General features: G+C 48.8%; 1 protein-coding gene across 1 annotated transcript in view; it reads left to right on the forward strand.

The window, feature by feature from the left end:
• Positions 1-1,879: 1,879 nt before the first annotated feature.
• Positions 1,880-17,352, forward strand: part of ENO4 (enolase 4) — a 238,777-nt gene continuing 223,304 nt past the window's right edge. Inside the window, exon 1 of the mRNA XM_088459671.1 lies at positions 1,880-1,929. Within this exon, the coding sequence (XP_088315797.1) occupies positions 1,906-1,929 (24 nt within the window). The 5' untranslated portion in view covers positions 1,880-1,905. The remainder of the gene's footprint in view (positions 1,930-17,352) is intronic.

Genomic DNA, 17,352 nt, shown 5'->3' on the forward strand with positions numbered 1-17,352 from the left:
GAATACACATGCGCAGCGTGTGAGTCACATGACTGAGGAATACACATGTGCAGCGTGTGTGTGTCACATGACTGAGGAATACACATGTGCAGCGTGTGTGTCACATGACTGAGGAATACACATGTGCAGCATGTGTGTGAGTCACATGACTGAGGAAGACACATGTGCAGCGTGTGTGAGTCACATGACTGAGGAATACACATGTGCAGCGTGTGTGAGTCACATGACTGAGGAATACACATGTGCAGCCTGTGTGAGCCACATGACTGAGGAATACACATGTGCAGTGTGTGTGAGTCACATGACTGAGGAATACACATGTGCAGCGTGTGTGAGTCACATGACTGAGGAATACACATGTGCAGCGTGTGTGAGTCACATGACTGAGGAATACACATGTGCAGCGTGTGTGAGTCACATGACTGAGGAATACACATGTGCAGCGTGTGTGAGTCACATGACTGAAGAATACACATGTGCAGCGTGTGTGAGTCACATGACTGAGGAATACACATGTGCAGCGTGTGTGAGTCACATGACTGAGGAATACACATGTGCAGCGTGTGTGAGTCACATGACTGAGGAATACACATGTGCAGCGTGTGTGTGTCACATGACTGAGGAATACACATGTGCAGCGTGTGTGAGTCACATGACTGAGGAATACACATGTGCAGCGTGTGTGAGTCACATGACTGAGGAATACACATGTGCAGTGTGTGTGAGTCACATGACTGAGGAATACACATGTGCAGCGTGTGTGGTCACATGACTGAGGAATACACATGTGCAGCGTGTGTGAGTCACATGACTGAGGAATACACATGTGCAGCGTGTGTGAGTCACATGACTGAGGAATACTCATGTGCAGCGTGTGTGAGTCACATGACTGAGGAATACACATGTGCAGCGTGTGAGTCACATGACTGAGGAATACACATGCATGTGCAGCGTGTGTGAGTCACATGACTGAGGAATACACATGTGCAGCATGTGTGTGAGTCACATGACAGGAATACACATGTGCAGCGTGTGTGAGTCACATGACTGAGGAATACACATGTGCAGCGTGTGTGAGTCACATGACAGAGGAATACACATGTGCAGCGTGTGTGTCACATGACTGAGGAATACACATGTGCTGCATGTGTGTGAGTCACATGACTGAGGAATACACATGTGCAGCGTGTGTGTGAGTCACATGACTGAGGAATACACATGTGCAGCGTGTGTGTGAGTCACATGACTGAGGAATACACATGTGCAGCGTGTGTGTGAGTCACATGACTGAGGAATACACATGTGCAGCGTGTGTGTGAGTCACATGACTGAGGAATACACATGTGCAGCGTGTGTGAGTCACATGACTGAGGAATACACATGTGCAGCGTGTGTGGCTGTCTCAGCGGGGCTGCTCTCTAATTTGCTGAACACGGTTACTTAGCAGTACAGACATCTTGTTGCTGGGGATGCCACATTTGTTTATGGTGCTTAATTTAAACATTTACAAAGCATCCCCCGGCCACGCTGTGCTGTTGTGCATGAAAAGAACAGCATGGGAACATTTACCTCTTCCTGGAAGTGAGGATTGCAAAGAAAAATACAATTCTATGTCTGTCTTCCATGTTGTTTCCAGGTCACACACTGTACAAAGACATTGTGTAGCCTTAACCATTTCATTGCAGCTCTGGACCACCCCCAAATGTTTCTGCAAGTTGGGCTCTGGTCACAGGTAATAACACTTTTACTTTTTACTCTCCTGAAGGAAATGTTGTCCTATTTTTTTGGGAACATTCAGTATAGGGCAGAGGTGTTTACAGAGAGGAGGGAGCCCGTGTGCAGTCTCTTTCCGAGGCCCCCTCCTCTCTCTCCAGGAAAATGTCCGTACCGCTGATACCGGCGTTGATGTGGGACTCTGGGGGCGGAGTGGTAAGTATTAAAAATACGGGTGCAGGGTGTTCGGTGTGGTCCCTGGTATAGGGTATTCTTTTTGTAGTTTGTTTCACCATTATATAGGACAAACAAAGGGAAAATCAGCCACATACGTTGCAACAAAGCCCTCAGTGCCAGCAGAGCAGAGTTATTATGTCAGGCTATGGCAGGTGGTCCATGTACATAACAATAAGGGATCAACAGCTGCCTCATAACTTGGTGCGGAGCATGAATACAGATGTGTCCTCATTAGGGGTGTGCACCGGCCACTTTTCGTGTTTTGGTTTTGGATCTGGATCTTTCTTCGTGTTTTGGATCTGGATTGGATTTGCCATAACCACCCTTCCGTGTTTTGGGTTCTGGGTTTTGTGTTTTGGATCTGTATTTTTTTTAAAAAAAGCATAAAAACAGCTAAAATCACAGAATTTGTGGGTTTTTCTGCTCCTATGCTATTATTAACCTCAATAACATTAATTTCCACTCATTTCCAGTCTATTCTGAATACCTCACACCTCACAATAGTGTTTTCATGTCCAAAAGGTTGCACCGAGGTAGCTGGATGACTATGCTAAGCGACACGAGTGGGCGGCACAAACACGTGACCCATCTAGGAGTGGCACTGCAGTGGCAGACAGGATGGCAGTTTGAAAAACTAGGCCCCAAACTGTACATAATGCAAAGAAAAAAAAGAGGTGTAAGATGGAATTGTCCTTGGGCCCTCCCACTCACCCTTATGTTGTATAAACAGGACATGCACACTTTAACAAACCAATCATTTCAGCGCCAGGGTCTGCCACATGACTGTGGCTGAAATGATTGGTTCGTTTGGGCCCCCACAAAACAAGCTGGCAATTAATCTGTCCCTGCACAATCTGGCTCTACAGAGGCAAGATGTCATCCTCATCCTCCTCATCTACTGATTCCTCACCCTCCTCAGTGTTGTGTACATCCTCATCCTCACAGACTATTAACCCATCCCCGCTGGAATCCACCACCACAGGTCCCTCTGTACGTTCTGGAGGCTGGTCTCCCTGAAAGAGTTGGCAATTAATTTTTATGAACATCATCTTCTCCACATTTTGTGGAAGCAACCTCCTACGCCTTTCGCTGGCAAGGTTCCCGGCTGCACTAAACACTCTTTTGGAGTACACACTGGAGGGGGGGCAACTCAGGTAAAATAGAGACAGTTTGTACAGGGGCCTCCAAATTGCCTCTTTTTCCTGCCAGTACAGGTACGGACTGTCTGACATGCCTACTTGGATGCTGTCACCGATGTAATCCTCCACCATTCTGTCAATGGTGACAGTATCATATGCAGTGACAGTAGACATGTCAGAAATTGTTGCCAGGTCCTTCAGTCCGGACCAGATGTCCAAACTTGGTCCTGCCTGCCCTGCATCACTGCCAGCGGGTTGCTTAGGATACCTAAGTTTTTTCCTGGCAGCCCCAGTTGCGGGAGAAAATGAAGAAGGAGCTGTTGACGTGTCACGTTCCGCTTCAGCTGACAGTGTTTTCACCAGCAGGTCTTTGCACCTCTGCAGACTTGTGTTGGCCGGAAAGAGAGACACCACCTAGGCTTTAAACCTAGGATCGAGCACGGTGGCCAAAATGTAGTGGTCTGATTTCAACAGATTGACCACCCTGGAATCCTGGCAAAGCGAATGAAGGGCTTCATCCACAAGTCCCACATGCCAAACGGAATCGCTCCATCTTAGCTCCTTCTTCACTTTCTCCAGCTGCTTCTGCAAAAGCCTGATGAGGGGAATGACCTGACTCAAGCTGGCAGTGTCTGAACTGACTTCACGTGTGGCAAGTTCGAAGGGTTGGAGAACCTTGCACAACACGGAAATCATTCTCCACTGTGCTTGAGTCAGGTGCATGCCCCCTCCTTTGCCTATGTCATAGGTGGATGTATAGGCTTGAATGGCCTTTTGCTGCTCCTCCATCCTCTGAAGCATATAGAGGGTTGAGTTCCACCACGTCACAACCTCTTGCTTCAGGTGATGGCGGGGCAGGTTCAAGAGTGTTTGCTGGCACTCCAGTCTTCGGCACGCAGTCGCTGAATGGCGAAAGTGGCCAGAAATTTTTCGGGCCACCCAAAGCATCTCCTGCACGCCCCTGTTGCTTTTCAGAAAATTCTGCACCACCAAGTTTATTGTGTGAGCAAAACATGGGACGTGCTGGAATTTGCCCAGATGTAATGCCCGCACAATATTGGTGGCGTTATCAGATATCACAAATCCCCAGGAGAGTCTAAGTGGGGTAAGCCACTGGGTGATGATTTCCCTCAGTTTCTCTAAGAGGTTGTCGGCGGTGTGCCTCTTACTGAAACCGGTGATACACAGCGTAGCCTGCCTTGGAACGAGCTGGCGTTTCTGAGATGCTGCTACTGGTGACGCTGCTGTTGTTGCTGCATAAGGTGATACATCTACCCAGTGGGCTGTCAGTCATATAGTCCTTAGTCTGCCCTGTTCCACTTGTCCACATGTCCGTGGTTAAGTGGACATTGGGTACAACCGCATTTTTCAGGACACTGAGGACACTTTTTCTGACATTTCTGTACAGTCTCGGTATTGCCTGCCTAGTGAAGTGGAATCTAGACGGGATTTGGAACCGGGGACACACTACCTCCAGCAATTGTCTAAATCCCACTGCACTAATGGCGGATACCGGATGCACGTCTAACACCAACATAGCAGTCAAGGCCTCAGTTATACATTTTGCTTTAGGATGACTGCTGTCGTACTTCATCCTCATCGCTAAGGACTGTTGGAGGGTCAATTGTTTAGTAAAAGTAGTGGTGTTCCTACTTCCTCTCTGGGATGATGAACGACTCCCAGCAGCAGCAACAGCAGTAGGCGTAGCAATGCAGGATCCTCCAGAGGAATCCCGGATAGGAGAGTCAGTCATGCCAGAGACATGGCCTGCAGGACTACTTCCGATCCTGACTAAGGAGGAAATTGACGAGGAGGGAGTTGACGGTGTTGTTTGCAGGCGCTTGGATACAACAGGACAACGGGATTTAGGTGTCCCTGGACTGCTTACGGTCTTAGCCAAAGTTTCTGAACTTGACAGTAACTTTTAATGAACGCGCTGCAGGTGCCGTATAAGGGAGGAAATTCCTAGGTGGTTAACGTCCCTACCCCTACTTATTTCACCTTTACATATGGTACATATGGCAAGACAGTTGTTGTCCGGATTTGGATAGAAATATTGCCAGACCAAAGAGGTGGAATGTTTGGTCTTCTGCCCAGGCATGACCGTGATGGGCTTTTTCATCCCACGGACAACAACTGCCTCCCCCGGAGCCTGATTTAAACAAACCACATCACCATCAGACTCCTCCTCGCCAACTTCCTCCTCAGTGCCAGCTACACCAGTATCCTCATCCTGTTGTACTTCAACAGTGACATCTTCAATTTGCATATCAGCAAGTGGACTGTGGGTGCTCCTTTCAGCACTTGCAGGGGGCGTGCAAATGGTGGAAAGAGCCACCTCTTACCGTCCAGTGCTGGGAAGGTCAGGCATCGCAACCGCCACCACACTTGGACTCTCCTTGGGGATTTGTGATATCTTCTTAGAACGCACAGTTCTTCGCTGTGCTTTTGCCAGCTTAACTCGTTTGATTTTTTTAGCGGGAGGAGGGCTTCCATCGTCATGTGAAGCTGAACCACTAGTCATAGGGAAAGACCTTAGCCATTCCTTGCCACTCCGTGTCATAAATGGCATATTGGCAAGTTTACGTTTCTCTTCAGATGATTTAAATGCTTTTTTTAAGGTCATTTTCCTGAACTTTGTCATTTGGGATTGTATGTGCCCTCTACTATGACACTGGGCATCGGCCTTGGCAGACGACGTTGATGACATGTTATCGTCTATGTCATGACTAGTGGCAGCAGCTTCAGCACTAGGAGGAAGTGGTTCTTGATCTTTCCCTATTTTATTTTTATCGGAGAAAGTTTGGTCCTCCATTTATGTTATATTGATTTGATATATACGTGCTGCTAAGGCGCACACAAACACAGAAAATATTTTTTTATTTTTGCTGGAGAGTAGTGCACTTTGTGGGTTACACCACCCTTTAAGAAATGAGCCAGCCGGCTCATTACTAATGGGACACAGGCGCACGCTTGGCGCTGCTCCTTTGTGTTGATGCATGTGCAGCCACAGTGCACACAATTCACAAACACAGAAAATATTTTTTTATTTTGTTTGGAGTGTACTTTGGGGGTTACAGCACCCTTTAACGGACAAGCCAGCCGGCCCTTTACTAATGGGACACAGGCGCACGCTTGGCACTGCTCCTTTGTTGATGCACGTGCAGCCACAGTGCACACAATTCACAAACACAGAAAAAATATATTGCACTTGGGGCGAGCACCCCTGATGGACAGAGCACCCCCTGTACAACACTACAGCACCCCTTTAGGACTGGGACACTGCACATGACTTTGGAGTGGACACAGCCCCTTTGGACAACTGACTGCACAACACAGTCCAGCCAGCCCCTATGGACAACAGCAGCACAGCACAGCACTGCACTACACAGCCCAGCCAGCCCTAACTCCCACCCTCCCTCTTCACTGTCCACAGCCGAGTGAGAAAATGGCGCCGACGGGGGTACCTTATATAGGATCCAAAACCCGCGAGACCCGGAAGGCGGGATGATGACGTTTTGCCTCGATTTCAGATCCGAGTCAGGCGGGAAAAGTCGAGCCTGACTCGGATTGGCCTCGGATCGGGGGGGCTCGGATTTCAGAAATCCGAACCCGCTAACCCCTAGTCCTCATACATGTAGCCTCCTTGTAAGTTAAACAGTCCTTCTAGTAGCACCATGCCATGGCATGACTCTGTAGTGCCGAGCGTCTATACATACAACATTTTACCCTCAAATGTGTATTACTCACACAGAGATGAAAATAGGTAACACAAGTAGTGCTAGCGGCTGTAACACTGTAACGTAGCATCTCGCATGCAGATACACCCGTAGTCACACAAAGAATATAGCCATGCAGATATACCCGTAGTCACACACAGAATATAGGCATGCAGATACACCCGTAGTCACACAAAGAATATAGCCATGCAGATATACCCGTAGTCACACACAGAATATAGGCATGCAGATACACCCGTAGTCACACACAGAATATAGCCATGCAGATATACCCGTAGTCACACACAGAATATAGGCATGCAGATACACCCGCAGTCACACACACAGAATATAGGCATGCAGATACACCCGCAGTCACACACAGAATATAGGCATGCAGATACACCCGCAGTCACAAACAGTATATAGGCATGCAGATACACCCGCAGTCACACACAGAATATAGGCATGCAGATACACCCGTAGTCACACACAGAATATAGCCATGCAGATATACCCGTAGTCACACACACAGAATATAGGCATGCAGATACACCCGCAGTCACACACAGAATATAGGCATGCAGATACACCCGCAGTCACACACAGAATATAGGCATGCAGATACACCCGCAGTCACACACAGAATATAGGCATGCAGATACACCCGTAGTCACACACAGAATATAGCCATGCAGATATACCCGTAGTCACACACAGAATACAGGCATGCAGATACACCCGTAGTCACACACAGAATATAGCCATGCAGATATACCCATAGTCACACACAGAATATAGATATGCAGATACACCCGCAGTCACACACACAGAATATAGGCATGCAGATACACCTGCAGTCACACACAGAATATAGGAATGCAGATACACCCGCAGTCACACACAGTATATAGGCATGCAGATACACCCGCAGTCACACACAGAATATAGGCATGCAAATACACACACAGAATATAGGCATGCAGATACACCCGCAGTCACACACACAGAATATAGGTATGCAGATACACCCGCAGTCACACACACAGAATATAGGCATGCAGATACACCCGCAGTCACACACACAGAATATTGGCATGCAGATACACCCGCAGTCACACACACAGAATATAGGCATGCAGATACACCCGCAGTCACAAACACAGAATATAGGCATGCAGATACACCCGCAGTTACACACAGAATACAGGCATGCAGATACACCAGCAGTCACACACACAGAACATAGGCATGCAGATACACCCGCACTTAGACACACAGAACATAGGCATGCAGATACACCCACAGTCACACACAGAATATAGGCATGCAGATACACCTGCAGTAACACACACACACACAGAATATAGGCATGCAGATACACCCGCAGTCACACAAACAGAATATAGGCATGCAGATACACTTGCAGTCACACACAGAATATAGGCATGCAGATACACCTGCAGTCACACACACAGAATATAGGCATACAGATACACCCACAGTCACACACAGAATATAGCCATACAGATACACCCGCAGTCACACACACAGAATACAGGCATGCAGATACACCCTCAGTCACACACAGAATATAGGCATGCAGATACACCAGCAGTAACATACACAGAATATAGGCATGCAGATACACCCGCAGTCACACACAGAATATAGACATGCAGATACACCCACAGTCACACACACACACACAGAATATAGGCATGCAGATACACCTGCAGTCACACAAATAGAATCTAGGCATGCAAATACACCCGCAGTCACACACAGAATATAGGCATGCAGATACACCCGCAGTCACACACAGAATATAGGCATGCAGATACACCCGCAGTCACACACAGAATATAGGCATGCAGATACACCCGCAGTCACACACAGAATATAGGCATGCAGATACACCCGCAGTCACACACACATAATACAGGCATGCAGGTACACCCGCAGTCACACATACAGAAAATAGGCATGCAGATACACCCGCAGTCACACACACAGAATATAGGCATGCAGATACACCCGCAGTCACACACAGAATACAGGCATGCAGATACACCAGCAGTCTCACACAGAATATAGGCATGCAGATACACCCTCAGTCACACACAGAATATAGGCATGCATATACACCTGCAGTAACATACTCAGAATATAGGCATGCAGATACACCCGCAGTCACACACAGAATATAGGCATGCAGATACACCCGCAGTCACACACAGAATATAGGCATGCAGATACACCGGCAGACTCACACAGAATACAGGCATGCAGATACACACACAGAATATAGGCATGCAGATACACCCGCAGTCACACACACAGAATATAGGTATGCAGATACACCCGCAGTCACACACACAGAATATAGGCATGCAGATACACCCGCAGTCACACACACAGAATATAGGTATGCATAGCGTTCACGCTAAGCTGTTTTAGCGGGGCGTGGCACCCTGCCCTCTTTCTGGAAGGCAAAAAGCGCCCTGCCCTCCAGAAGGAGGGCAAAAAGCGCCCTGCCCTAACAGCCTACGGGAACTGTCTTCACCCGTGGGTCGCAGTGTCCCGCGGGTGAAGAAATGTGCGGTGACCCAGTCACCGCCGGAGAATACACGCCAGGTGCATGCGCCCTGCATCTATTCTCCCTGTCTGCAGGGCTTGGGGGCTGCCCGGCATGTCCGTAAGTGCCGGGCATGCCCCCAAGAGTGATGAAAAGGGCACGCGTCTTATAGATACGCCCCCTTTTCGATGACCACAGCCCCTTCTCAGACACGCGCACGAACGTGCCCTCTCTAGCACTGGTGCCCTGCTCGCGCCGGAGCTAGAGTGAACACTATATGCAGATACACCCCCAGTCACACACACACACACAATATAGGCATGCAGATACACCCGCAGTCACACACAGAATATAGGCATGCAGATACACCCGCAGTCACACATAGAATATAGGCATGCAGATACACCCGCAGTCACACACAGAATATAGACATGCAGATATACCCACAGTCACACACACAGAATATAGGCATGCAGATACACTCGCAGTCACACACACAGAATATAGGCATGCAGATACACTCGCAGTCACACACAGAATATAGGCATGCAGATACACCCACAGTCACACACACAGAATATAGCCATGGAGATACACCCACAGTCACACACACAGAATATAACCATGCAGATACACCCGCAGTCACACACACAGAATATAGGCATGCAGATACACTCGCAGTAACACACAGAACATAGGCATACAGATACAGCCGCAGTCACACACACAGAATATAGGCATGCAGATACACCCGCAGTCACACACACAGAATATAGGAATGCAGATAAACTTGCAGTCACACACAGAATACAGGCATGCAGATACACCCGCAGTCACACACACACACACACACACACACAATATAGGGAAGCAGATACACCCGCAGTCACACACACAAACACACACACACACAATATAGGCATGCAGATACACCCGCAGTCACACACAGAATATAGGCATGCAGATACACCCGCAGTAACACACAGAGAATATAGGCATGCAGATACACCCGCAGTCACACACACAGAATATAGGCATGCAGATACACCCGCAGTCACACACAGAATATAGGCATGCAGATACACCCGCAGTCACACACACAGAATATAGGCATACAGATACACCCACAGTCACACACAGAATATAGCCATGCAGATACACCCGCAGTCACACACACAGAATACAGGCATGCAGATACACCCTCAGTCACACACAGAATATAGGCAAGCAGATACACCTGCAGTAACATACACAGAATATAGGCATGCAGATACACCCGCAGTCACACACAGAATATAGGCATGCAGATACACCCACAGTCACACACACACACACAGAATATAGGCATGCAGATACACCCGCAGTCACACAAACAGAATCTAGGCATGCAAATACACCCGCAGTCACACACAGAATATAGGCATGCAGATACACCCGCAGTCACACACAGAATATAGGCATGCAGATACACCCGCAGTCACACACAGACTATAGGCATGCAGATACATCCGCAGTCACACACACATAATACAGGCATGTAGGTACACCCGCAGTCACACACACAGAATATAGGCATGCAGATACACCCGCAGTCACACACACAGAATATAGGCATGCAGATACACCCGCAGTCACACACAGAATACAGGCATGCAGATACACCAGCAGTCTCACACAGAAAATAGGCATGCAGATACACCCTCAGTCACACACAGAATATAGGCATGCATATACACCTGCAGTAACATACTCAGAATATAGGCATGCAGATACACCCGCAGTCACACACAGAATATAGGCATGCAGATACACCCGCAGTCACACACAGAATATAAGCATGCAGATACACCGGCAGACTCACACAGAATACAGGCATGCAGATACACCCACAGTCACACACACACACACAATATAGGCATGCAGATACACCCACAGTCACACACACACACACAATATAGGCATGCAGATACACCCGCAGTCACACACAGAATATAGGCATGCAGATACACCCGCAGTCACACACAGAATATAGGCATGCAGATACACCCGCAGTCACACACAGAATATAGGCATGCAGATACACCCACAGTCACACACACAGAATATAGGCATGCAGAAACAGCCGCAGTCACACACAGAATACAGGCATGCAGGTACACCCGCAGTCACACACACAGAATTTAGGCATGCAGATACACCCCCAGTCACACACAGAATACAGGCATGCAGATACACCCGCAGTCACACACACAGAATACAGGCATGCAGATACAACCGCAGTCACACACACAGAATGTAGGCATGCAGATACACCCACAGTCACACACAGAATACAGGCATGCAGATACACTCGCAGTCACACACAGAATATAGGCATGCAGATACACCCACAGTCACACACAGAATATAGGCATGCAGATACACCCGCAGTCACACACAGAATATAGGCATGCAGATACCGTACACTCGCTTGTCACACACAGAATATAGGCATGCAGATAAACCCGCAGTCACACACACAGAATATAGGTATGCATAGCGTTCACGCTTGGCTGTTTTAGCGGGGCGCAGCACCCTGCCCTCTTTCTGGAAGGCAAAAAGCGCCCTGCCCTCCAGAAGGAGGGCAAAAAGCGCCCTGCCCTAACAGCCTGCGGGAACTGTCTTCACCCGTGGGTCGCAGTGTCCCACGGGTGAAGAAATGTGCGGTGACCCGGTCACCGCCAGAGAATACACACCAGGTGCATGCGCCCTGCATCTATTCTCCCTGTCTGCAGGGCTTGGGGGCTGCCCGGCATGTCCGTAAGTCCCAGGCACGCCCCAAGAGTGATGAAAAGGGCACGCGTCTTATAGACACGCCCCCTTTTCGATGACCACAGCCCCTTCTCAGACGCGCGCACGAACGTGCCCTCTCTAGCACCGGTGCCCTGCTCGCGCCGGAGCTAGAGTGAACACTATATGCAGATACACCCACAGTCACACACACAGAATATAGGCATGCAGATACACCCGCAGTCACACACACAGAATATAGGCATGCAGATACAGCCACAGTCACACACACAGAATATAGGCATGGAGATACACCCACAGTCACACACACAGAATATAACCATGCAGATACACCCGCAGTCACACACACAGAATATAGGCATGCAGATACACTCGCAGTCACACACAGAATATAGGCATGCAGATACACCCGCAGTCACACACACAGAATATAGGCATGCAGATACACCCGCAGTCACACACACAGAATATAGGAATGCAGATACACTCGCAGTCACACACAGAATACAGGCATGCAGATACACCCGCAGTCACACACACACACAATATAGGCAAGCAGATACACCCGCAGTCACACACACAAACACACACACACACAATATAGGCATGCAGATACACTCGCAGTCACACACAGAATATAGGCATGCAGATACACCCGCAGTCACACACACAGAATATAGGCATGCAGATACACCCGCAGTCACACACAGAATATAGGCATGCAGATACACCCGCAGTCACACACACAGAATATAGGCATACAGATACACCCACAGTCACACACAGAATATAGCCATGCAGATACGCCCGCAGTCACACACACAGAATACAGGCATGCAGATACACCCTCAGTCACACACAGAATATAGGCAAGCAGATACACCTGCAGTAACATACACAGAATATAGGCAAGCAGATACACCCGCAGTCACACACAGAATATAGGCATGCAGATACACCCACAGTCACACACACACACACGGAATATAGGCAGGCAGATACACCCACAGTCACACAAACAGAATCTAGGCATGCAAATACACCCGCAGTCACACACAGAATATAGGCATGCAGATACACCCGCAGTCACACACAGAATATAGCCATACAGATACACCCGCAGTCACACACACAGAATACAGGCATGCAGATACACCCTCAGTCACACACAGAATATAGGCAAGCAGATACACCTGCAGTAACATACACAGAATATAGGCATGCAGATACACCCGCAGGCACACACAGAATATAGGCATGCAGATACACCCACAGTCACACACACACACACAGAATATAGGCATGCAGATACATCCGCAGTCACACAAACAGAATCTAGGCATGCAAATACACCCGCAGTCACACACAGAATATAGGCATGCAGATACACCCGCAGTCACACACAGAATATAGGCATGCAGATACACCCGCAGTCACACACAGAATATAGGCATGCAGATACACCCGCAGTCACACACAGACTATAGGCATGCAGATACATCCGCAGTCACACACACATAATACAGGCATGTAGGTACACCCGCAGTCACACACACAGAATATAGGCATGCAGATACACCCGCAGTCACACACACAGAATATAGGCATGCAGATACATCCGCAGTCACACAAACAGAATCTAGGCATGCAAATACACCCGCAGTCACACACAGAATATAGGCATGCAGATACACCCGCAGTCACACACATAATATAAACATGCAGATACACCCGCAGTCACACACAGAATATAGGCATGCAGATACACCCGCAGTCACACACAGACTATAGGCATGCAGATACATCCGCAGTCACACACACATAATACAGGCATGTAGGTACACCCGCAGTCACACACACAGAATATAGGCATGCAGATACACCCGCAGTCACACACACAGAATATAGGCATGCAGATACACCCGCAGTCACACACAGAATACAGGCATGCAGATACACCAGCAGTCTCACACAGAATATAGGCATGCAGATACACCCTCAGTCACACACAGAATATAGGCATGCATATACACCTGCAGTAACATACTCATAATATAGGCATGCAGATACACCCGCAGTCACACACAGAATATAGGCATGCAGATACACCCGCAGTCACACACAGAATATAAGCATGCAGATACACTGGCAGACTCACACAGAATACAGGCATGCAGATACACCCACAGTCACACACAGAATATAGGCATGGAGATACAACCGCAGTCACACACAGAATACAGGCATGCAGATACACCCCCAGTCACACACACACACACAATATAGGCATGCAGATACACCCACAGTCACACACACACACACACACAATATAGGCATGCAGATACACCCGCAGTCACACACAGAATATAGGCATGCAGATACACCCGCAGTCACACACAGAATATAGGCATGCAGATACACCCACAGTCACACACACAGAATATAGGCATGCAGAAACAGCCGCAGTCACACACAGAATACAGGCATGCAGATACACCCGCAGTCACACACACAGAATATAGGCATGCAGATACACCCCCAGTCACACACAGAATACAGGCATGCAGATACACCCGCAGTCACACACACAGAATACAGGCATGCAGATACAACCGCAGTCACACACACAGAATGTAGGCATGCAGATACACCCACAGTCACACACAGAATACAGGCATGCAGATAAACTCGCAGTCACACACAGAATATAGACATGCAGATACACCCACAGTCACACACAGAATATAGGCATGCAGATACACCCGCAGTCACACACAGAATATAGGCATGCAGATACCGTACACTCGCATGTCACACACAGAATATAGGCATGCAGATACACCCGCAGTCACACACACAGAATATAGGTATGCATAGCGTTCACGCTTGGCTGTTTTAGCGGGGCGCGGCACCCTGCCCTCTTTCTGGAAGGCAAAAAGCGCCCTGCCCTCCAGATGGAGGGCAAAAAGCGCCCTGCCCTAAAAGCCTGCGGGAACTGTCTTCACCCGCGGGTCGCAGTGTCCCACGGGTGAAGAAATGTGCGGTGACCCGGTCACCGCCAGAGAATACACACCAGGTGCATGCGCCCTGCATCTATTCTCCCTGTCTGCAGGGCTTGGGGGCTGCCCGGCATGTCCGTAAGTCCCAGGCACGCCCCAAGAGTGATGAAAAGGGCACGCGTCTTATAGACACGCCCCCTTTTCGATGACCACAGCCCTTTCTCAGACGCGCGCACGAACGTGCCCTCTCTAGCACCAGTGCCCTGCTTGCGCCGGAGCTAGAGTGAACACTATATGCAGATACACCCACAGTCACACACACAGAATATAGGCGTGCAGATACACCCGCAGTCACACACACAGAATATAGGCATGCAGATACACCCGCAGTCACACACAGAATATAGGCATGCAGATACACCCGCAGTCACACAAACAGAATATAGGCATGCAGATACACCCGCAGTCACACTCAGAATATAGGCATGCAGATACACCCGCAGTCACACACACAGAATATAGGCATACAGATACACCCACAGTCACACACAGAATATAGCCATGCAGATCACCAGCAGTCACACACACAGAATACAGGCATGCAGATACACCCTCAGTCACACACAGAATATAGGCAAGCAGATACACCTGCAGTAACATACACAGAATATAGGCATGCAGATACACCCGCAGTCACACACAGAATATAGGCATGCAGATACACCCGCAGTCACACACAGAATATAGCATGCAGATACACCCGCAGTCACACACAGAATATAGGCATGCAGATACACCCGCAGTCACACACACATAATACAGGCATGTAGATACACCCGCAGTCACACACACAGAATATAGGCATGCAGATACACCCGCAGTCACACACACAGAATATAGGCATGCAGATACACCCGCAGTCACACACAGAATACAGGCATGCAGATACACCAGCAGTCTCACACAGAATATAGGCATGCAGATACACCCTCACTCACACACAGAATATAGGCATGCATATACACCTGCAGTAACATACTCAGAATATAGGCATGCAGATACACCCGCAGTCACACACAGAATATAGGCATGCAGATACCGTACACTCGCTTGTCACACACAGAATATAGGCATGCAGATAAACCCGCAGTCACACACACAGAATATAGGTATGCATAGCGTTCACGCTTGGCTGTTTTAGCGGGGCGCGGCACCCTGCCCTCTTTCTGGAAGGCAAAAAGCGCCCTGCCCTCCAGAAGGAGGGCAAAAAGCGCCCTGCCCTAACAGCCTGCGGGAACTGTCTTCACCCGCGGGTCGCAGTGTCCCACGGGTGAAGAAATGTGCGGTGACCCGGTCACCGCCAGAGAATACACACCAGGTGCATGCGCCCTGCATCTATTCTCCCTGTCTGCAGGGCTTGGGGGCTGCCCGGCATGTCCGTAAGTCCCAGGCACGCCCCAAGAGTGATGAAAAGGGCACGTGTCTTATAGACACGCCCCCTTTTTGATGACCACAGCCCCTTCTCAGACGCGCGCACGAACGTGCCCTCTCTAGCACTGGTGCCCTGCTCGCGCCGGAGCTAGAGTGAACACTATATGCAGATACACCCCCAGTCACACACACACACACAATATAGGCATGCAGATACACCCGCAGTCACACACAGAATATAGGCATGCAGATACACCCGCAGTCACACATAGAATATAGGCATGCAGATACACCCGCAGTCACACACAGAATATAGACATGCAGATATACCCACAGTCACACACACAGAATATAGGCATGCAGATACACTCGCAGTCACACACACAGAATATAGGCATGCAGATACAGCCACAGTCACACACACAGAATATAGGCATGCAGATACACCCGCAGTCACACACACAGAATATAGGCATGCAGATACAGCCACAGTCACACACACAGAATATAGGCATGGAGATACACCCACAGTCACACACACAGAATATAACCATGCAGATACACCCGCAGTCACACACACAGAATATAGGCATGCAGATACACTCGCAGTCACACACAGAATATAGGCATGCAGATACACCCGCAGTCACACACACAGAATATAGGCATGCAGATACACCCGCAGTCACACACACAGAATATAGAAATGCAGATACACTCGCAGTCACACACAGAATACAGGCATG

Source organism: Taudactylus pleione, unplaced genomic scaffold (genome assembly GCF_031769625.1).
Source record: "Taudactylus pleione unplaced genomic scaffold, aTauple2 ptg000926l, whole genome shotgun sequence".
Lineage (NCBI taxonomy): Eukaryota > Metazoa > Chordata > Amphibia > Anura > Myobatrachidae > Taudactylus > Taudactylus pleione.